Raw genomic sequence first — 20,631 nt, 5'->3', positions numbered from 1 at the left:
AATAAGCATTGTTGATTTGATGATTGACCACATAATAAGCTGTGTAAAGAACCATCAGAGGAGCCAAAACAGAAAAAAGGAAATTAAAACGCCGTCTGTGGGGATCGAACCCACGGCCACGTGGTTAAAAGCCACGCGCTCTACCACTGAGCTAAGACGGCTATTGAACAATTCTTCATAATTAGGATATAAAACTCTCAAATACTACGAACTAACAAAATCGACGCGAGAGTAGTAGAGCAAGAAGTATTGTGGCATCTTCAACTCTCTGGGGAAGCCGATGGAAGAAACCTCCGATCGTCTGAATCCGACGACAGACACTTCGGGAATCGCGCCGGAGTTTGACCCGAAGACTATGCGTTCCACAAAACCTGGATTGAAGCGTCTCTTCATCACCACCTCTGTGCTTTTTTCTTTCCTTTTAGGTATTAGTTTTGGTCTTCTTCATCATCCCTTAAGCTCCGACTATTATTAGATCTCTTGTTTCCTTTTGCTTTACCTCTTTTCCCAATTTCGGAGGTTTCAGGTGTACCTTTTCTTTGGAAGTCAGTTGAAATATATCGCTCTCCGTTACCGTTCCACGATATAGACTCGCTCTCCGATCAAATTGAGTCGACGCCTTTGCAATTCCCTTGCAATTTCCACGCCGTATTTGTCGGTTTCGAATCGAAGGATCCGGATAACTTAAGATCTCAGATACAAGATGGTATAAATCAGTTGACCCATCAAAGTTTACAATGTGGTTCTTGCAATTTCTCCATCTCTGTCACCGTTCAAAACCAAGCTGACCAGTGCTCAGAAACACTTGCTTACAATCCTTCCATGTGCTCTTATCGTTGTGGAGTGATCAAAAGAAATGAGTTTGGTGTTGGATTGGATGATACAGTGGATGAGTCACTGAATGATGTGTTCAGTGGCTGTTCTGAGAACAGTGGGAAAACGTACAGTGTTGTTGTGGTGAATAAAGAGAATGCCAATGGTGAAGATGAGGTAATAAAGGCTGTGGTGGGAAAGCGAAGGCATGCGTGGGTTGTGGGGAGTGGATTAGAAGAGAGATATGGTGACATTGTAGCTAGAGTTTCTGAGATTTTCGTTAAGGTGTTTATGAATGGTGGAAGAGATGAAGAGTCAATCCATGGGGAGTTTATGCCTGTGGGATCAGATGGGAAGATTGTTCTTTCCTTCAGTCTATTAAATTCCAATCCACGTGATTGGGTCTACGATTGGTAATGATCCAAGAGTTATGCCGTCTCACCATTTTTTTTTGGATTTGTATATACACCTGAAGCATATTTCGAAAAGTTTGCACTGCCATTATAACATTTGGTTCAGCCTTAGCGTTTCATGTTTACTGTTTCTTTTGCGTTGTTTGTGCATTATGTTGACAGGGACTTTCAGAGGATAGACGACGCATTGTTGGCTCCGGTGACTAAGGCCTTAGCTCCTATAGCTAATATAAGTGTCGAAAGTCAGGTAGCATTTACCACGAGACCCAAATATTTGGCATCTTTGCTATTCTCCCGAGCTACTGTTTTATGTCTTCTTCTGTCTTTAGGTTTTGTATCATACACCAAAGTCTTCGTTTTCATCTTGGGATGAAAAACTTCAGAGCTACATCTTTAGGACCAGTGATCTTCCCTTTTTCGTATGTACTCTTTCTCTCAAACTCCATGACTAATTTAACTGATTGTTTAAAAGATCTTCTTAAATGGTTCTGCCAGGTGAATTCGAACGAGTGGCACTTGGATACTTCTGCTGGTGCCAGTGGACGGTCCAAAATACTGCAATTTGTGGTGTATATTATTTTACTCTGCCCATCATTGCTTATTATGCTGCATGATACTGTGACAATACTATACTTGTTTCCTGATAAGTGAGCAGACATGTTTGCACAGAAATATCTCAACTCTATGATCTTCATCATATTGTCAGATATATTCCATCTGGAAAAGAGTGCCCTCTTCTTCTACAGTTGCCAAATGGGGAGATATCTAAAACAAATGGCTTCATATCGCCGGTTAGTCTCCACACATCAACATTTTCTTTCCTTCTCCTAATCTGTTGGTAGACGTTCTTTATGAAAACAATGGCATCTTGTCAATTTGTTCGATAGATGTGGGGCGGCGTTATTGTTTGGAACCCGGAAAATTGTGATAAGGACTCTGAAAGCCCTAGTAGGAACACGATATCGCCTCAGGTTCGGTTCACTTTTCATAGTCATAATATGCTTTATACCAGTTATATATTGGTTGGTATTTTCATACTCACTTTTTAGGTTTCATAGTTACTTTTCATCGAGTATCTGCAGAGCATTGGAAGATCAATGAAGTATCATCATTGATTTTTGCACTTTTTTGAAACAGGATCTCGAGCAGATTGTTGAAATTTTCTTGGGACAATTCCGACAACTATTTGGCTTTAAGTCTGAAGCCATTTATACCAGTGGATTAGGCACTTACAAGATTTTGCCTAGTGAAAGAGGCTTCACAGAGTGGTAAGAATTCATAAACCTAAAATTGATGTGAGCTTATGGATCGACAAGGTTTTAAAGTAAAGCACTGGATGCTAATGAGGAATATTGATGGGTGTTGTCTTTACTGCTGTATCATTGCAGGGAATTGGATGTCTTGTCACGGAAGCATACATGCTTCAATCTCCATTCTTGTTCAACAACCCTCGGTTCTCTCTCTAGATTGGTGTGTTATTAACTCCTCATGCCTAGTTATAGGCTTATAGCACGCTCTGCTGCATCGTGGTGTTTCCATTTCAACTTTTTCTAATTCTAATCACTTGGCACTTGCAGGTTCGGTCACTCCCTAGGATGATTATCAAGGATGAAATTGGAGAACAAGTATGTTTCTCAAATAGTACCCTTCTCTAGAAACCTTTTTCTGTTCTAATCATTCCATTGTGTTCCCCCAATCCAGGTGAAATATTCTCTGAAAGCAGCAAAGTTGGCTCAGTCTAATGCTTCTTTGGGAGGATACAGTTCTTCAGCCAGTATGTTACGCTTGACCTATATTCAAAATAATATTGTTCGACCTTAGTATATGTGAATGTAACAAGATATTGCGGTTTTGTGTGCCGTAAAGGTTCATCCAGGGAAGCAAGGTCCCTAGCCGAGAATGCCTTCTTCCATCCATCTATTATGTCCGTCAGCTACTTCTCTTATGAACATTGCTTTGCAGTGTATTCGGTAAGATTCCTTGTCTCTACTACTGTTATTAGCATCTTCTTGTTTCTCTGAGACTCATATGAATATACTTTCTTGGATAGCCATTCTTCCTGCCCGTGGTAGCACACATTGTCTTTGCAGCATTACGAGAATGGAAGAGATACAGACAAGAGAAGGCAAAGTACTTGACATGGCTAACCAGAAAGAAGACGGCATAGAATCCTTTAGCTTACTACATATTCCCTGTAACTTGAAATTTTTATCCTTGAATACAAATTATGATAACAATATTGCATTGAGAAGCCGGCATAGAATCCCTTAGCTTACTACGTATTTCCTGTAACTTAAATTTTGTATCCTTGAATACAATTTTTGTCATTGTTGTGGCTTTTTTGTCATTGTGTTTATCTTGAGGCATTTTCGTCATCATAAGTGGTGCAATCAAACAGTGTATCTTTCACCATGTTTACGATTACAGATGTCTAACCGACAATTCTAAGCTCTTAAAAAGGGCAAAATAAAATCAAGAAAAAGAGAGCCAAATCCGGAATCACTTCTGACAATTCTTAATTTAACAACTCCAGGAGACCATTCAGCTGAGCTTCAAACCATCATGTAGAAGTCACTAACTCTTAGCGTTTAGATCCCAAAGCAAGAAGTATCTTCTTCCTCGGACCCTACAATTAAAACACAGCTTGTGAAAAAGAGCCTAAAAACTTCCTCAGTAAGAAATTGAGAGTGTTACAGATCAAACAAACTGAGAAAATATCGTTCATTCAAAATTTGAAGATAGTATATAACGTGTTGTGTGTGATAGTAAATGTTGTGTGGCAGCTGAATATGAAGCTTACCATTGGTATGAGCATAGCCTTGAGGTCATCATCTGTCATATGCATGAGAGCATCCATATCAACCTGTGAAATACCAAGAAGGATAAGAACGTTATTTATGTGTCAACCATAACACAGACATAAATATCATCTTGATAGAAGACATTGCATACTTCTTCCACTTGAAAAGCAGTTGAATATTTCTCGAGACCCAATGATTCCAGAAAGCTATCAACCGATGCATCAGCCTGAAACAAAAGAAGACAAGCTAAGAGACAATAGTGGATGGCATGTATACAAGGGAAGAGGCATCATAAGCTATTTTATCTAACTATATGTTCGCACCGGTCAGAAGAATGGTTTCTCCCAAGGAATAAAGTAGTGATGGAAAAAATAGTTGAAGAAAAGTGAATCATATTGCCTGCTGTGATTTCTTCCTGGTAGCTTGATTGGAAGTTTTTCTAGTCTCTGTTTCAGTCGCTACGCTCTTCATGCTTGGTCTAGCAGCCTCCACTTTAGATTTTGGCGGGTCATTGTTTTTTGGTTGATTCATTGTCCCAGAGAGCTTTTCCCGTAAATCACGCACGCCTGAACCGGCTTCTCGCCCACTTTGAGACCCATGCTGTCTCTTTTGGAGCTTCAAACGAAGATCTCTAGGATCAACTCTGCGAGCTTTAATAAGCCATCAGACAGAGAATCAACAACCATAAAGAAATACTTTTTTTTCATACTTAAATATTCAACTGGAAAGAACAGGTGAGAGAGGAAAAAACATACTTGAAAGTTGAGGTTTGTCACTACTGAAAAGATCATGCTCCCATTTGTCGTCCTGCCTTTGCCTGAAAGCATGAGGAAGGAGAAACGTGTGATTAAACTGACATGTAATTAACAATGAAGACTAAAGAACGAGCTGAATATAAACCATCCTCCAACGCAAAAGCAAACAAAGTTCATCAGATAAAGATTCAAATCAATTGCTTAGAACCCTTATAAAATCACCAAAAATCAAAGTACCAAAAACAATCACGAAACACAATAATAATATTTAGATGAATAACATCTATGCAGGTAGGGACTCAAAATAGAGTAGCTCATAAAGCTGATTCCATTGAAAAATCAGTGAAGTTGTTTGAAACTAACAGTTAAAAAATGCTAAAATCATAGAATCAGAGGAAGTCCATACTCTAATTCATAGAGCAAACTCAAGAAGGAAGATTATAATGTAAGCTATATCTCAACACCAAGTACCAGCTAAGAATCGTCGGGGAAAACAAGCTAAAATCTCGACAAAAATTTATAAGGAGGAGAGAAATTAGAACCTTTTGCCAGTGACTTGTCGGAGGCGAGTAGAGATGTTGCCAGAAGAGCCACCATTGATACGATCCTTAACCACCTTCCTGCTACCAGACTCAGCCTCCAATTTATCAGCATACATCTTTTTTTATCTTCCTTGGATTGAAAATTGTCCTAACCCTAAATCAGGAAAACCCAAAAAGACGAGAGATGTCCTTTAGACTATTTAGCAGCTCCGAAGGTTAGAGATGCAAATAGAAACCCTAGAAATCTCTACCCAGAAAATCACAGAGAAAATAGAGGAGCTCTTCAACAGAAACAATCCATTAATGTGAAAAAGGGCAAAAAAAAAACTGCGGATTTTGCACACGACGGACGCCTTTGGCCTTCTCACGAGGATCTTACTTACTACGTTTTAGAGAATTTGGGCAAAATTAACAATCCCAATCAAGTGAAATAGGTCCGGTCGGGTCGGGTCGAGAATCAGGACAAACCGGTTTAATCCGGCAATTCAAAAGACTTTGCGGTTCAATTTTTCATTGAAAACGCGGTTAAGTTTATTTCCTTTTATTTTTCAACACGCGGTTCGCTTTTTTTTTTCTTATTATTTTTTTTTTTTTCCTTCTGTGTTGTGTCAGGATCACTTTTTTTTTTTCCTTTTTTTTTAAATAAACATCGATTCCTTTCCTGTAATGGTCTTCTTATTAGATTAAAAACTAAAAAAAAATCCCTCAAATTGAAAAAGTTTTGAAACTAAACACAGAAAAGCGCTAGTTTCTTCGCTAATTCTCTCCGTTTCTTCTCTATGAGTGATTCAATCCTGGTTGGACTCCATATCTAGGGTTTCTGTCGTCTGATTAGGTAAATCCTGCGTTTGATTTTTTTTTTTTTTTTTTGGTGTGGGTTTTATCCCTTTTCTTTGTTGTTTACTAGTTTTAATCTTATGAAGTTGCGACGCGACGAGCTCAGATTCAGGATCCCTAAAATTTTCTCTATTTTTTTTTCTTTTGTTTCGTATCTTCTTCTCTAGAACTTACGGTCGTTTTTTTTTTTGCATTATCAGTTGCACCACCTAGGTCACTTGTCCGAATCTGAATAGCTTTTTGTTTTTGTTTTTTTTTTTTTTTTGTGTATTCCTCGATTTCTACATGTTTATGTTTGCACTTGTAGGGTTTTCCGTTAGTGTGTAAGCTGCTGAGTTATCTGATGTTTTTTTTGGTTTGTAGAAAATGTCACGAGCTGAGGAATTGTGGGAGAAGCTAGTAAATGCCGCGTTACAAAGAGACAGAGTAGGAGGAGTTGCAGGTGCTCAACAGGGCAGTATTGTTAACTATGTCCCTTCGTCACTGGCAAACAATAGAGACATAGATGCTATCCTGAGAGCTGCAGATGAGATCCAGGATGAGGATCCCAACATTGCTAGGATCTGTAAGTTTCTTTTATTTTCCCTGAGAGGGTTTAGCTTTTGCTTCCCTCTGTGCTATTCCACTGTTTTTTTAATCTTCTTGACAATTGTTTTACTGCAGTGTGTGAGCATGGTTACTCACTTGCACAAAATCTTGATCCTAATAGCGAGGGCAGAGGTGTTCTACAATTCAAAACTGGATTGATGTCAGTTATTAAGGTATGTTTCTCTTCTCTACAGTTCACTAAATATGTTTGTGTCATTGTATTAGACGATCAATGTGTGGTAGATAATTTGGACTTTTCTGTTTTTTTGGACACTTGAAAATGCATTGCTAGTATATTATGATATCGACTTCGTTGGATTTTCTTAATGTGATTAACCGATGGTTTTTTCATCTAAATGCTTTGTACTCTCTTGGTTAATTGTAGCAAAAATTAGCAAAAAGAGAGGTTGGGACCATAGACCGAAGTCAGGATATTCTCCGACTACAAGAATTCTACAGGTTGTACAGACAAAAGAACAATGTTGACAAGCTGAAGGAGGAGGAAAAGCAGCTTCGTGAGTCGGGGGCTTTCACTGACGAGTATGTACATAAATCATAATCGTTCAATTTTATGTTTTTACTATGGTTGTTGAACGCCAAACTTAACTCAGACATCTTAATTGCTGTCCTTACGGTTTGATATTGGCTTTCAGGCTGGAGCGGAAAACAGTAAAAAGGAAAAGAGTTTTTGCCACCCTTAAAGTTCTGGGAAGTGTGTTGGAGCAACTGGCAAAAGAGATTCCTGAAGAGGTGGTGTAGATTTCTTTGAACACCTCTCATTTCATTCTTACATTTGTTGAACTGAATAGGGGATTTGTGAGGATGAGAATGTAACTCCAAAACAAGTCGATGCAATTACATACCTATTCAACTTACAAATACTTGTTTTGTACCTCTACAGCTTAAGCATGTTATTGACTCAGATGCTGCGATGAGTGAAGACACAATTGCTTATAACATCATTCCTCTTGATGCTCCTGTCACTACAAATGCCACTACGGCTTTCCCTGAGGTGAGTTATTTTCTATACTGTACTTTCATGCATGTTATGTAGCTTGTCTTGCTTGATGACAAAAAAATGTGAGCAGGTTCAAGCGGCAGTTGCAGCATTGAAGTATTTTCCAGGCTTGCCAAAATTGCCTGCAGATTTCCCCATTCCCGCCACAAGGAATGCTGATATGCTTGATTTTCTCCACTATATATTTGGGTTTCAGGTTTGTATATCCGAAAAGAGCTTTTCCAGCTTCATATCGCACATGAAGGCTTTTTCTCTTTTCTTTGGTTTTTCATTTTCTAATATATCAATTTTTATGACCTCAGAAAGACAGTGTCTCGAATCAGCGTGAACATATAGTTCTTCTTCTGGCTAATGAGCAATCCCGTCTTAATATTCCTGAAGAAACAGAACCCGTAAGTCCGAAAGTTATTTCAATTTCATTTGATTATTTGCTGAAAAAGCTTGTGGATACGACGTAATCATTTGTGATCTTGGGTTTATGACTATAGCAAAAACTTCAAGTTTATGAAACTTAATATCAATTATTTTTGTGTTCATTCTAGAAACTTTATGCGTGGTAATTGTGCACTGCACATGTTCCAAGCTTTTCTGCCTCTTAATTTAGAAGGCAATGAGTTGAATTTTAAGATCTGATGAATAATTTCGTTCTCTTGTGCTCAGAAACTGGATGACGCTGCAGTGCATAAGGTGTTCTTGAAGTCCTTGGAAAACTACATTAAGTGGTGTGATTACCTCTGTATTCAACCTGCTTGGAGCAAGTAAATTATCCTCTCTCCCTTCTCTATTTTTCCTGCTACAAGATTACCACTCTTGCATACTCATTGCAAACATTTTGTAAGATGCAGTTTAGAAGCCATCAGTGGAGAGAAGAAACTGCTGTTCCTCTCTTTGTACTTCCTGATTTGGGGAGAAGCTGCCAACATACGGTTTCTTCCAGAATGTTTGTGCTACATATTTCACCATGTGAGTTTATGCTGACTGCTTATTTTCTCCTTATGTTAATGGGTTTCTAGTGTCCCTTCATTGCTGTTTTAAGATGAATGAAATCTCCTAACTACCTACCGCTCTGACTTGCTACTGTTTCATTTTTGTCACTAAATGTTGTTCGTTTGTCCTTTGTGCTCATGCCGATTATTTTCTACAGATGGTTAGAGAAATGGATGAGATCTTGCGCCAGCAGGTTGCTCGCCCAGCTGAGAGTTGTATGCCAGCCGAAAGTCATGGCTCTGATGATGGTGTATCATTCCTTGATCATGTCATTGCTCCGCTATATGGAGTGGTTTCAGCGGTATGTTCTCTGAAAGATTCTTTCACCCTAGACTTCATCGGATTTTCCCTCTCTCTGCTCTCTTCATGTTATGTAAGAAGTATCTTCCGTGATGATACTTTGCTGCTTCGTAATAGACAAACGTACACCGTGGACTGTAGCGCGAGAATATTTTGCTTTTCATAGATGGAAAGACTTTGCCTAATCATCTCCGTTAGTAAACAGTAGTATGTAGACTAATGATTGAATTAGTTGATTGGATAGGCATGGATCTCTTGGTCAATAAATTTGTTGTACCAACGGGCAATTTTGTTTTTTTGCCATTTGGTATTTCTTTATGGGTTTCGCTGCATTCACAATTCAAAATGTTAGACATACGTTTCATATCCTGTATATTTGTTGATATAATCTTTGTTGGTTGGTGGTATTTTATTCCAATATCGTATCTCAAAACAGAATGCTGTTTTTATCGTGCTTTCTTATCTATAAATATTCATTTTGTAAATTGTGTTTTTGATTTTGATGTAATAATCATGCATAGACTTGTACTGTTATCTAATGGTGTATGTGCAGGAAGCTTTTAACAATGACAATGGCCGAGCACCTCATTCAGCTTGGAGAAACTATGATGATTTCAATGAATATTTTTGGTAAATACTTAATATCTTTGTCTTTTGGGTGATTTTTCATTGCCTCTGCTGGGTTGCTTACAATTTTTATTTTCAAGGTCGCTTCACTCCTTTGAGCTTGGTTGGCCGTGGCGTACCAGTTCATCTTTTTTTCAGAAACCTATCCCGAGAAAAAAGGTCTGCAATGCCCCTTGTATATTTTAATAAAGATTTTGTTTTCATATTGGTTTTGTTGCTTCTTAATGCATGTAGCCATTCGTTTACCTTTGAGATGGCAATTTGAAAATGTCTATAAGTCAGCTCCTAGAGCATGTTTAAAAGTTGTATTGAAGTTAGATGACGTATGGTCTCGCTGTAGTACTCATTTACTTTCCTTGACGCTAAGTAGGTTCCCGGTTTTTTATTTGATTTTATTTAGAGAATTTGATGTTAGGTCCTTATCTTTATAGTTTAAAATCTAGATACAGCTTCCTCTTTTTTCCCATAGGTGTATCTGATGTTGAATATACTGGTTTTATCCTTGCAGTATGAGCTTAAAACCGGCAGGGCAAAACATCGAGGAAAAACTTCCTTTGTTGAGCACAGGACATTTTTGCATCTCTATCACAGTTTCCATCGGTTATGGATATTCCTTGCTATGATGTTTCAGGTTTGTAAGCCCGTCTCAGGGTTCCGTTTACTTGTTATGCTCTCTGTCGATATTCCTCAGAAGAATTTATAGTCAACGCCTATCCTTGGTAGCCTGTTTTTTTCTGGGACTGTTGTTTTATAGTTGTGAACTTGTGTTATCTGCTCAAGACAAATGGTTTAACCTGTTCATGAAATCTTTTTGGTAGTATTACTTATATCTTATCGAAAAAAGGTTCTCCTACTAATACTCTGACAACATTCGTTACAGGCATTAGCCATTATTGCGTTCAATAAAGATGACCTTACTTCCAGCAAGACTTTACGTGAAATCCTCAGCCTGGGTCCAACTTTCGTAGTTATGAAGTTTTCTGAGAGTCAGTCTTGAACTCATACACTTTACTTTGTCTTCATTTATTGTTATGAAGTAGTGAAGAATAAGCATACGTTTAATGTTAATAGGTGTTCTGGATGTTATCATGATGTATGGTGCCTATTCCACAACAAGACGTCTGGCTGTTTCTCGCATTTTTCTTCGTTTCATTTGGTTTGGCGCTGCTTCCATCTTCATATCTTTCCTCTATGTGTATGTTAATATTCTTTTCTTTTACCTTCTTCAGCTCTCATTTTCTGTGTGCTATGTTCCTTTATTTTTGGCGTAACTTTTGCATTCTTTTGTTTGATACTTTTTTTGTGTGTCCAGGAGAGCACTTAAAGAACCAAATATTGACTCAGCGATATTTAAGATTTATGTGATCGTCATAGCCATCTATGGTGGTGTTCAGTTCTTTTTTAGCATCCTGATGCGTTTCCCAACTTGTCACAACATTGCTAATAAATGTGACCGGTGGCCTGTGATTCGATTCTTTAAGTGGATGCGCCAGGTTTGAACCTCATGTTTCTCTTTCGTTTGTAAAACTTGAAATTTCTTAATATCTTCTAATCTCTGATGCTTACTTGTTTCTTTCAGGAGAGACATTATGTTGGCCGTGGCATGTATGAAAGGACATCTGATTTTATAAAGTAGTTTCTTCACCTATTTTCATTGACTTATTTTTAGTTATCTGTTTTCTTTAGATTTCTAAGATAATCTATTCCAATAATCTTTAATGATTGTTAAACTGTATTTTTGGTACTGATGTGGGAAAAGCAGCAGATATATTTGTTTAAATGATACCAACATACTTCTTTTCATATGGTATTATGGTTTTTTTTTTTTTAAAATTGTAAAGAACTAACTGACCCAATCATACAACACAGGTACTTGCTATTTTGGCTTGTCGTTCTATCTGCAAAGTTTTCATTTGCGTACTTTCTTCAGGTTGGTATTTCTAGCTTTAAAATTGTAACATGTTGACAGTAGTACTGAAGATTGTGATTTTGTTTATGTATGTTACACGGATAAAATACTACCATATGTAGTGTTTCTTCTCTGTGTTAATCAAGAATCTTCTTTTATATTCAGTATAGATTCTAGCTCAAGTTCTCCTGTGTACTCTTAGAGTTGGACGTAAATTTATGCATGCAGGCATCAAATATATTTTTTTTAACTGAAAGAATCATATTTATCTGACAATTGACGGATATTACTCTTTATTGTGATCTCTTGTAGTCACATCCTGAAGTAATTGTTCGATAAACATGGCAATATGCTTTGTCTGGCAGTTAAAGTGCGACTCGGATTACTTATTTTTCTCATGCTGATGAATTTGCAGATTGAGCCGCTCGTTGGCCCCACAAGGATTATAGTAAAGCAGAACAATATTCCGTACTCCTGGCATGATTTTGTATCAAGAAGTAAGTACGGAATTTGTAGTTTTTGTTTAAATTGACCATAGACCTGGCGTTTTTCAAGAACAATGCTTAATGGATTGTGATTGTGGTGTATTATGTTAGTTCTTTCTGGAATCGTACACCTATGCTTGTTTGCAGCATAGGATATCAAAACTGTACACAAAAAATATCAGCAAGGTCCAACTAGGGATGTTATTAGCTTTACTATTGGGTTTTGTGTGAATAAGTGTTCTGATAGTCTTGAATAAATCATTTTCCTTGAAACTTTTTTTGGTGTTCTAAGATTCTCACTCTGATATTTTTTTTTACCTGGATGCAGAAAACTACAATGCTTTGACTGTTGCCAGTTTATGGGCTCCCGTGGTGGCTGTAAGTTCAATGGACTTTACATGAGGGTTGGCACTTTTGTTGTTTTAGTTTTTGTCTGCAATCACTGAATCAAGTTGTTGTCTATGGAGAATCCCTTCAGTTTTAGGAGGATATTGTTTACAACTATTACACCAATTTTGGTGAAATTTATTACGATTAGGATGAATGTTGCTGCTGGGGGTTCACAGTTAAGTATTCCCTCTTGGTATTGTAACTTTGTCTTTCATCTAACGCAGATATACCTTTTAGACATCCACATATTCTACACCATTGCCTCTGCTTTTTTGGGGTTCTTGCTTGGTGCAAGAGATCGTTTGGGAGAGGTAAGTGTGGTTACACTCCTCTTTGTCTTACAAAATGTCAATGTTTAGGTATTTAAAACTGTTGGAACACTGTTTGTAAGAGGTTAGGTCCTTACGTTCCTTATGATTCCTTGCAATTTTCACAGATAAGATCTTTGGAAGCAATTCACAAACTCTTTGAGGAGTTTCCTGGGGCCTTTATGAGGGCTCTTCATGTTCCTCTTACCAATCGGTGAGGTTCCTTTTCATCTGCTACCTAAGAATTTCATTTTTCCTAGATATCTTCCTTTATCTTTGTTAGATATTAACATCTTCTTGTTTTCATATTCTTTCGCCTACCTAATTCAAAATCATGTGCAGGACGTCTAATCCTTCTCATCAGGTAGTGATGTTTTTCCCCTCTTCTCTTTTCTGTAGCTGTTGGCTTGTTTTACATTATATGAATCACTAATTAGTGTACATGAAAAATTTGTCCCCGCCGAGTCATGTTAGTTTTCTTCTCACTATTGTTGTTCATATTGCATGTGATTATCAATTCAAAGGCTGTGGATAAGAACAAAGTAGATGCAGCACACTTTGCTCCATTTTGGAACCAAATAATTAAAAGTCTACGAGAGGAAGATTACGTCACTGATTTGTAAGTGCTTTATGTTTTACAGTAATTATGCTGTGTGCGTAATTCTCTGAGCTTCTGCTATTATGTATTTTCGTTTCTACTCTTTTCCCTCATCTGGAATCGTTTTCAGTGAGATGGAGTTGCTCCTGATGCCCAAGAATTCTGGTAAGCTCCAGTTGGTTCAGTGGCCACTTTTTCTTCTTTCCAGCAAGGTGAGTTTGATACGTTACCTGCTTCTTTATTAAATTCGACGTTTTATTGTGTTATTTGGCTAGCCTCATTGCATACAAAATCCATATGAGGACGTGCTAGTGACTACTATTATCTGATAATCTGTAGATATTATTGGCCAAAGAGATTGCTGCTGAGAGTAATTCACAAGAGGAGATTCTGGAGAGGATTGAAAGGGATGACTATATGAAGTATGCTGTTGAGGAAGTCTACTACACTCTCAAACTTGTCCTAACAGAAACTCTGGAAGCCGAAGGGAGGATGTGGTATTAATTTTTGGGCCCTAAAATGACTTGCAACGATTGTTGCTGGATAGACAGAGTGATGATATTTGTTGTGAATTTTGTAGGGTGGAGAGAATCTATGAAGATATCCAGGCCAGCTTAAAGGAGAGAAATATACATCATGATTTTCAGTTGAACAAACTCTCCCTGGTTATCACAAGAGTGACTGCGCTCTTGGGAATCCTGGTATTCGCATTGCCACTGCTATTTATTTCTCCGTCAGAAAATCCCTTTATTTAGTGGCTCTTAATTATAGAAGTAGTAATTTTTATGATGGTGAAAGTAAGATTATTGCGAATTATAGGCGTCCTTACCTATTAGTGGGAGAAGGATGCCATAGTTTTATATATTTGATTTTAAATTGTACTCAATTGCATGGACAGAAAGAAAATGAAACAGAAGAGCATGCAAAAGGGGCCATCAAAGCACTTCAAGATCTCTATGATGTTATGCGGCTTGACATATTAACTTTTAATATGAGGTGCATACACAGTTGATGATTTGGCTTTGATTTATGCAACAATCCAGTCGTTCTTTTCTTTTCCTATTTGATATGTTTTCAAAATTATGTTGCTCTGTGTAGGGGTCACTATGAGACATGGAACATGTTAACTCAAGCCTGGAATGAAGGTCGGCTTTTTACAAAATTGAAATGGCCTAAAGACCCTGAGCTGGTATGATGATCATTCTTGTTGTCAAGGCTATTAGTGCACTCAGTTAATTTTTTGTCAGTCTGATAATTGTCTTTGATTTGCAGAAAGCTCTCGTCAAAAGACTGTACTCTCTATTTACTATCAAAGATTCTGCAGCACATGTTCCTAGAAATCTTGAGGCCAGACGTAGATTGCAGTTCTTCACCAATTCTCTTTTCATGGATGTGCCACCACCCAAGTCTGTCCGCAAGATGTTATCCTTCAGGTATTTCGTTATCCATACGTTTGTCATATTATCCCAGCAAGCTCTTCACAACCTTACTATCTTCTTTCGTGCTTTTTGTCAGTGTCTTCACTCCATACTATTCCGAGGTTGTGCTATACAGCATGGCTGAACTCACCAAGAGAAATGAGGATGGAATATCAATCTTGTTTTACCTACAGAAAATATATCCAGGTATATCAGCCTTGTGAGCTCCTTTAAAAGCTTAGTGACTTGTCAAGCTTGTTATGTTTCTTACTCAAAACGTTTTTTTTTTCTTAGTACTTGACTTGCTTCTCTATGCTCCTGTGCTTAATAGCGTTACCATTATAGATAGGTGCCTAAAATGTTTCTCATCGATATTTAATATGTTGCAGATGAGTGGAAAAATTTTCTTGCACGCATAGGACGGGATGAAAATGCGTTAGAAGGTGATCTAGATAATGAACGAGATATTCTTGAACTTCGATTTTGGGCCTCTTACCGTGGACAAACGTTAGCTAGAACAGGTAAAGTAAACGAATCACTACACCTCTTTTCTTGGGGATACACTCTTCATTTCATGATCTCACATTGCAAATAATATTTGGTATCTCTATCAAGAACGGCCCTTATTTTTCAGCTGTTCCCTTGCATATATGATTAATGTTTTTCTGTACTTGTTATCTGCCATTATACCTGCAGTTCGCGGGATGATGTATTATAGGAAAGCCCTCATGCTTCAGTCTTATCTAGAAAGAAAGGCTGGTAGAGGTAAGAGGCTAAGAGCTTTCTATAATTATCATTTTCTGGCCAAGCTTTTTCTTAAGGCTATCTCACTATTACAGACGAGGAGTCCGCACTTTCTGGCAATGACGCAACGGATGCTGAAGGATTTGAGTTATCTCCTGAAGCAAGGGCCCAAGCAGATCTAAAGTTTACATATGTTGTCACATGCCAAATATATGGAAGACAGAAAGAAGATCAAAAGCCTGAAGCTGTTGACATTGCATTGCTAATGCAAAGGTAAGAACACACTTTTCTTGGTTCCTCTCTTGGTTAAGGAGATGTAGTTTTCTATCTCAGGTCTGGTGTTTCTGCTATCATTCTGCTTTATATATTGTATTATTGAGGTAATCTCTTTCATTCGATTGTAGAAATGAAGCTCTTCGCATTGCTTATATCGATGTTGTTGATACTCCAAAAGAGGGTAAATCTCATACAGAGTATTATTCAAAACTTGTGAAGGCCGACATCAGTGGAAAGGATAAGGTAAACTGTTATTATCTGTCAACCCAGTCACAAGACTAGTGCTCTTGTTTCCTTAATGTTTGAAACACTTGAACTTGCTTTAATCAATGGGTATATTGCACTGTAAAGGAACTTGTGTTTCTTCCCCCTTTTCCTCTTTGGTCTTTCATTTGTCATATGGAATAGCCACTTTGTTCTTTCTTTATGCAGGAAATTTACTCCATTAAGTTGCCTGGGGACCCAAAACTTGGTGAAGGCAAACCTGAGAATCAAAATCACGCCATTGTATTTACTCGTGGAAATGCGATCCAAACTATTGATATGAATCAGGTTAAGATGCAATTCGTCTTTCTTCTCTTGGCATCTTTTTGTTTTAAATGCTTTCTTTTGAGATATTGTGTGGGTTCATTATAGTTAAGTTTCTGTGGAAGTTCAATCAAGTAGATTAGAAATACATAGGCTTTGTAAAGATTACTACGAATAAGAGTTTGAAAGTTAGATTTCCTCTTTTCGTACTAGAAAACCTAAAGCGTCACCACGTAGAATTTTACTTCAGTATCATTTGAAGCACATAAATCTTGAGTAGGAAGACTTCAATTTCTATTGCTAACGTAGAGAATGGTTCCTTACTGAAAAGCACATGCTGTTACATTTGAGTTTGGAGTTGGACATCTCATCATATGTGAATGTACCTGAGTTTTCTATCATGTGTGCATGCGTGCTTGACTTTTGTTATGTTTTTATACGAGGGCTAATTGCATCCCCAACATCTAGCATCATGTTCTAATTTTTTTTTTCCTTATTTGTTAGGATAATTATTTTGAAGAAGCCTTGAAGATGAGAAATCTTTTGGAGGAATTCGATCGGGACCATGGAATTCGACCACCTACTATTCTTGGAGTTAGGGAACATGTCTTTACTGGCAGGTGTGACTCAGACATTCATATATCTACCTACTTATTTTATACCAGTACCTTACATAATTGTGTGCACAAATATGCAGTGTCTCCTCCTTAGCCTCTTTCATGTCCAATCAAGAAACCAGCTTTGTAACTCTAGGTCAACGAGTATTGGCGAAACCCTTAAAGTAAGCTACTACCAATTAGTTTTATCTCCTTGAATTACTTAAACTCGGATGGAATCCTTATTCGATTATTTCTGAATTCTAGGATCCGCATGCATTATGGTCATCCAGATGTCTTTGACAGAGTTTTTCATATTACACGTGGTGGTATCAGCAAGGCCTCTCGGGTCATCAATATTAGTGAAGATATTTTTGCTGGTAAAGTCGATTCAATAATTGACATTTACATTCAGAATTTCACATTTCATCACTCATGCGTTTTTTACTTTCTTAAAACACCGAACAGTTCTGAACGTATGATGATATGGTTTTCAGGTTTCAATTCAACTCTACGTCAAGGGAATGTTACTCATCATGAGTATATTCAGGTCCGTACTATTTAACTCTTTACAGTTAAATTGATAAATATCTATCCATTAATTTCTACTTACAGGTGGGCAAAGGGCGAGATGTTGGGCTCAATCAAATAGCCCTCTTTGAAGGGAAGGTTGCTGGTGGGAATGGTGAACAGGTTCTTAGTCGGGATGTATACAGACTTGGACAGCTCCTGGATTTCTTCAGAATGATGTCATTCTACTTCACTACTGTGGGCTTCTATTTCTGTACAATGGTATGTCATTCTTCTACCATAGTTTTCAAGTTGACACCTGTAAATACTTAGCAGTCAACTCCAGGATATCATATTGATGAATTAACATTTACATGGACTTTTGCAGCTGACGGTCCTTACTGTGTATATTTTCTTGTATGGGAGGGCATATCTGGTAAGCATGGTTACGATGCATGTGCCATCTTCATAAATGATTATTGTATGACTTATTCTTGCATATTAATCCTGGGTGAAGGTCTTTATAACCCTACTTGTGTTTGAGTTTTATAGGCGCTTTCTGGAGTTGGAGCTACTATTCGTGAAAGAGCTATTCTTCTGGACGATACTGCACTTAGCGCCGCCCTGAATGCTCAGTTTCTGTTTCAGATTGGTGTCTTCACTGCTGTGCCAATGGTTTTGGGATTTATTTTGGAACAGGGTTTTCTCCAGGTACTGGTTCTCCACCATTTATTCATATCATAGTGTTCTGAGTTAGCTTGTTCATCTACAATATAGTTTTATTGGCTTGTAAGTAGCTTTATGGTCACACATCCACATGTTTTCCTTATAATGTATTATTGCTAGTTTAAAATTTATCTCGTAACCCATCTTTCGTGGTGTAGGCATTGTCAGTTACAGCTAAGCACTGTATTCTGGATACAGGCTCTAGTGTTTTGAATTCTCATATTCTTTTGTTCGATTATCTGAAAGCGGATCCTTACTTGATGCGGGCATATAGTTATTTGGTCAAAATTAATTTTATACTTTGTGTTTTGCAATAGAACTTATTTGTCTCCATCTTCCATTGTGTAGGCCATTGTGAGTTTCATAACAATGCAATTCCAGCTATGTACTGTCTTCTTCACATTTTCCCTTGGCACAAGAACTCATTATTTTGGACGGACAATTCTCCATGGTGGTGCAAGGGTATATTCTCATTCTCCGTTATTAAATCTCTCTATATCGTCTGGAATGTGATAAACAGTATTTTTTTACAGTACCAAGCCACTGGAAGAGGCTTCGTTGTCAAGCATATTAAATTTTCTGAAAACTACCGCCTTTATTCCAGAAGTCATTTTGTCAAAGGGTAATCTCCTCGTATACTCTTTAGCTTTATGTATATATATTTTTAATGTATACCTGTATTACCCATAGTAAAAGATGGAAAATTCATTGATATGCTCCCTTTTTTCTCTAGGATGGAGGTTATTCTCTTATTGGTTGTCTACCTTGCATATGGCAATGATGAAGCTGGTGCAGTTTCCTACATCCTTCTGACTGTTAGCAGCTGGTTTTTGGCTGTTTCTTGGCTGTTTGCTCCGTATCTGTTCAACCCTGCCGGATTCGAGTGGCAGAAGTAAGTGGTGTTATCTTATACATCTCTTGTTGAGTAACATGTGCCCCCATTGAACAATTTTCTTCTCTCCTTTCAGAGTCGTGGAGGACTTCAAGGAATGGACAAATTGGCTCTTTTACAGAGGTGGGATTGGTGTGAAGGGAGCTGAAAGCTGGGAAGCTTGGTGGGAAGAAGAACTGGTAAGAACTAATGCTCTTCAGGCTGTAACAGTACACTTTTCAGAGATGTTTCAGGGATTTTTACTTGGCTGTCAACTAGTTTATCTACTTGATTTGGCATATAATAATTATATTTGTGCGTCAACAGTCTCACATTCGGACTTTGAGCGGGAGAATAATGGAGACTATCTTAAGTCTTCGATTCTTTATCTTCCAGTATGGTATTGTCTACAAACTGGAGCTGCAAGGATCAGACACATCATTTGCGGTATAGCTTTTCCCTTCATTGACTACTTGATTTTGCATATCTTAGTTTGCTAGTGTTCCCCTTTGTTGACTAGTTGAAGAGTGGGAGAACTCATTTATGATTTTACAAGGGTTGCTCTATGATCTTTTCTATGAACGCAGCTGGTTAATAATATAACTTATCTATCTGCAGGTGTACGGTTGGTCATGGGTTGCATTTGCAATGAGTATAGTACTTTTCAAGGTCGGTTTATTACATCAGTATGCTTCGTTTTCCAATAACCTTAATCTTTAGACTGAATTGCATTACATGATCTGAGATATCTCCCTTGTTTTCTTTGGACATTGAAATAGGTTTTTACCTTCAGCCAGAAGATTTCTGTCAATTTCCAGCTTTTACTGAGGTTTATACAAGGTCTTTCCTTATTGGTGGCTCTAGCTGGCATAATCGTAGCGATAGTGCTCACAGACCTGTCAGTCGTAGACATATTTGCCTGCGTATTGGCTTTCATACCGACAGGATGGGGAATACTTTCTGTAAGAAATTCTTGTTTCTCACCTTAGATACCTTCATTTCTTTCTCGTCTTTGCAGAGTTGTAATGGTTACTGACATATCCTCTCTCTTGTTGTAGATTGCGTGTGCTTGGAAGCCAGTCATAAAGCGAATTGGAATGTGGAAGTCGATCCGTTCCCTCGCAAGACTCTACGATGCATTGATGGGAATGCTCATATTTCTTCCCGTTGCGCTCTGTGCTTGGTTCCCTTTTGTGTCAACCTTCCAAACACGTATGATGTTTAACCAAGCGTTCAGTCGTGGTCTCGAGATCTCTCTTATCCTCGCAGGAGACAATCCCAATTCCGGCCTTTAAGAATCTCATTAGATTTTCCATTTGGAAGTACTATTTGTGTTTGTCATACATATTTATTTATGTTTAGTTTTGCGAGTGTAGTAGTAGCAAGCAATTGATGGGAGCCTGTCTGTAGTTTTAGGCATTTTAAGAATTTTGTAAATTACCAAAAACCCCACACCGTTACTCTCAGATCTAAACGTATTTACTGTTTTTAACTTTTAAGTGAGCCAAACGGAATGATAGTGAAATCTTTTTGATTTCTTGTTATTATGACAGAAGAAACCACAATGAAGAAATATTTTTTAGATATAATT

General features: G+C 37.8%; 3 protein-coding genes and 1 non-coding gene across 8 annotated transcripts; 2 read left to right on the top strand and 2 right to left on the bottom strand.

Moving 5' to 3' along the window:
* Nucleotides 1-89: 89 nt before the first annotated feature.
* Nucleotides 90-161, bottom strand: TRNAK-UUU (transfer RNA lysine (anticodon UUU)). Its single transcript has one exon. It is a non-coding gene; the product is annotated as a tRNA-Lys (tRNA).
* A 56-nt stretch (nucleotides 162-217) lies between these two features.
* On the top strand, nucleotides 218-3,573 carry LOC104731794 (uncharacterized). Of its 2 annotated transcripts, none has more exons than XM_010451307.3 (13): nucleotides 218-425; nucleotides 527-1,226; nucleotides 1,389-1,473; nucleotides 1,556-1,645; nucleotides 1,722-1,795; nucleotides 1,933-2,017; nucleotides 2,114-2,197; nucleotides 2,364-2,494; nucleotides 2,615-2,696; nucleotides 2,804-2,851; nucleotides 2,928-3,000; nucleotides 3,093-3,196; nucleotides 3,277-3,573. In XM_010451307.3, the coding sequence occupies exons 1-13, from the start codon at nucleotides 281-283 to the stop codon at nucleotides 3,391-3,393; spliced, it is 1,818 nt and encodes a 605-aa protein (XP_010449609.2). In that variant the 5' UTR covers nucleotides 218-280; the 3' UTR covers nucleotides 3,394-3,573. The 2 variants fall into 2 exon arrangements, with proteins under 2 accessions (XP_010449609.2, XP_087328899.1); XM_087472773.1 differs by having other exon boundaries at nucleotides 240-425; nucleotides 1,882-2,017.
* Nucleotides 3,574-3,592: 19 nt separating this feature from the next.
* Nucleotides 3,593-5,828, bottom strand: LOC104731651 (uncharacterized). 3 transcript variants are annotated; one of them, XR_015571389.1, is made up of 7 exons: nucleotides 5,576-5,724; nucleotides 5,325-5,478; nucleotides 4,783-4,844; nucleotides 4,351-4,677; nucleotides 4,179-4,253; nucleotides 4,027-4,089; nucleotides 3,593-3,852 (listed from the first exon to the last, which is right to left on the bottom strand). XR_015571389.1 is itself a non-coding variant. In XM_010451208.3 (7 exons), the coding sequence occupies exons 2-7, from the start codon at nucleotides 5,438-5,440 to the stop codon at nucleotides 3,808-3,810; spliced, it is 612 nt and encodes a 203-aa protein (XP_010449510.2). In that variant the 5' UTR covers nucleotides 5,441-5,478; nucleotides 5,576-5,828; the 3' UTR covers nucleotides 3,593-3,807. The 3 variants fall into 3 exon arrangements, 2 of the variants coding, with proteins under 2 accessions (XP_010449510.2, XP_087328961.1); XM_010451208.3 differs by having other exon boundaries at nucleotides 4,427-4,677; nucleotides 5,576-5,828; XM_087472835.1 differs by having other exon boundaries at nucleotides 4,427-4,677; nucleotides 5,325-5,728.
* Nucleotides 5,829-5,874: 46 nt separating this feature from the next.
* Nucleotides 5,875-20,534, top strand: LOC104731560 (callose synthase 9). Of its 2 annotated transcripts, XM_087472711.1 has the most exons (52): nucleotides 5,897-6,159; nucleotides 6,525-6,726; nucleotides 6,825-6,922; nucleotides 7,135-7,289; nucleotides 7,403-7,499; nucleotides 7,651-7,761; nucleotides 7,838-7,963; nucleotides 8,070-8,159; nucleotides 8,428-8,525; nucleotides 8,613-8,730; nucleotides 8,912-9,055; nucleotides 9,608-9,684; nucleotides 9,762-9,840; nucleotides 10,190-10,312; nucleotides 10,562-10,667; nucleotides 10,753-10,876; nucleotides 10,994-11,174; nucleotides 11,261-11,313; nucleotides 11,551-11,611; nucleotides 12,006-12,087; nucleotides 12,404-12,453; nucleotides 12,690-12,776; nucleotides 12,902-12,987; nucleotides 13,116-13,137; nucleotides 13,298-13,392; nucleotides 13,502-13,583; nucleotides 13,711-13,868; nucleotides 13,952-14,072; nucleotides 14,270-14,367; nucleotides 14,470-14,560; nucleotides 14,644-14,804; nucleotides 14,887-14,996; nucleotides 15,179-15,310; nucleotides 15,486-15,554; nucleotides 15,629-15,806; nucleotides 15,938-16,052; nucleotides 16,242-16,361; nucleotides 16,842-16,957; nucleotides 17,035-17,118; nucleotides 17,201-17,313; nucleotides 17,431-17,483; nucleotides 17,549-17,725; nucleotides 17,832-17,879; nucleotides 17,996-18,154; nucleotides 18,518-18,631; nucleotides 18,703-18,791; nucleotides 18,903-19,061; nucleotides 19,138-19,240; nucleotides 19,368-19,487; nucleotides 19,659-19,709; nucleotides 19,820-20,002; nucleotides 20,099-20,534. In XM_087472711.1, the coding sequence occupies exons 2-52, from the start codon at nucleotides 6,528-6,530 to the stop codon at nucleotides 20,333-20,335; spliced, it is 5,703 nt and encodes a 1,900-aa protein (XP_087328837.1). In that variant the 5' UTR covers nucleotides 5,897-6,159; nucleotides 6,525-6,527; the 3' UTR covers nucleotides 20,336-20,534. The 2 variants fall into 2 exon arrangements, with proteins under 2 accessions (XP_087328866.1, XP_087328837.1); XM_087472740.1 differs by lacking the exon at nucleotides 13,116-13,137 and having other exon boundaries at nucleotides 5,875-6,159; nucleotides 12,902-13,006.
* The last annotated feature ends 97 nt before the right edge of the window (nucleotides 20,535-20,631 follow it).

The sequence above is a fragment of the Camelina sativa genome, chromosome 1 (assembly GCF_030686135.1).
Source record: "Camelina sativa cultivar CO46 ecotype springtype chromosome 1, ASM3068613v1".
Classification (NCBI taxonomy): Eukaryota; Viridiplantae; Streptophyta; class Magnoliopsida; order Brassicales; family Brassicaceae; genus Camelina; species Camelina sativa.
The sequence above is the reverse complement of the archived record's forward strand: the minus strand, read 5'-3'. Positions and strand labels throughout refer to the sequence as shown.

Coding starts and splice junctions, on each gene's coding strand:
- LOC104731794 (XM_087472773.1), top strand. CDS start 281: ATGGAAGAAACCTCCGATCGTCTGAATCCGACGACAGACACTTCGGGA. Junction 1,227..1,388: donor CGTGATTGGGTCTACGATTG/GTAATGATCCAA, acceptor TTATGTTGACAG/GGACTTTCAGAGGATAGACG. Junction 2,852..2,927: donor AGGATGAAATTGGAGAACAA/GTATGTTTCTCA, acceptor CCCCCAATCCAG/GTGAAATATTCTCTGAAAGC.
- LOC104731651 (XM_010451208.3), bottom strand. CDS start 5,440: ATGTATGCTGATAAATTGGAGGCTGAGTCTGGTAGCAGGAAGGTGGTT. Junction 4,678..4,782: donor TGACAAACCTCAACTTTCAA/GTATGTTTTTTC, acceptor GGCTTATTAAAG/CTCGCAGAGTTGATCCTAGA. Junction 4,090..4,178: donor CTGCTTTTCAAGTGGAAGAA/GTATGCAATGTC, acceptor GGTATTTCACAG/GTTGATATGGATGCTCTCAT.
- LOC104731560 (XM_087472711.1), top strand. CDS start 6,528: ATGTCACGAGCTGAGGAATTGTGGGAGAAGCTAGTAAATGCCGCGTTA. Junction 13,393..13,501: donor GAAGATTACGTCACTGATTT/GTAAGTGCTTTA, acceptor AATCGTTTTCAG/TGAGATGGAGTTGCTCCTGA. Junction 17,484..17,548: donor CTCATCATGAGTATATTCAG/GTCCGTACTATT, acceptor TTCTACTTACAG/GTGGGCAAAGGGCGAGATGT.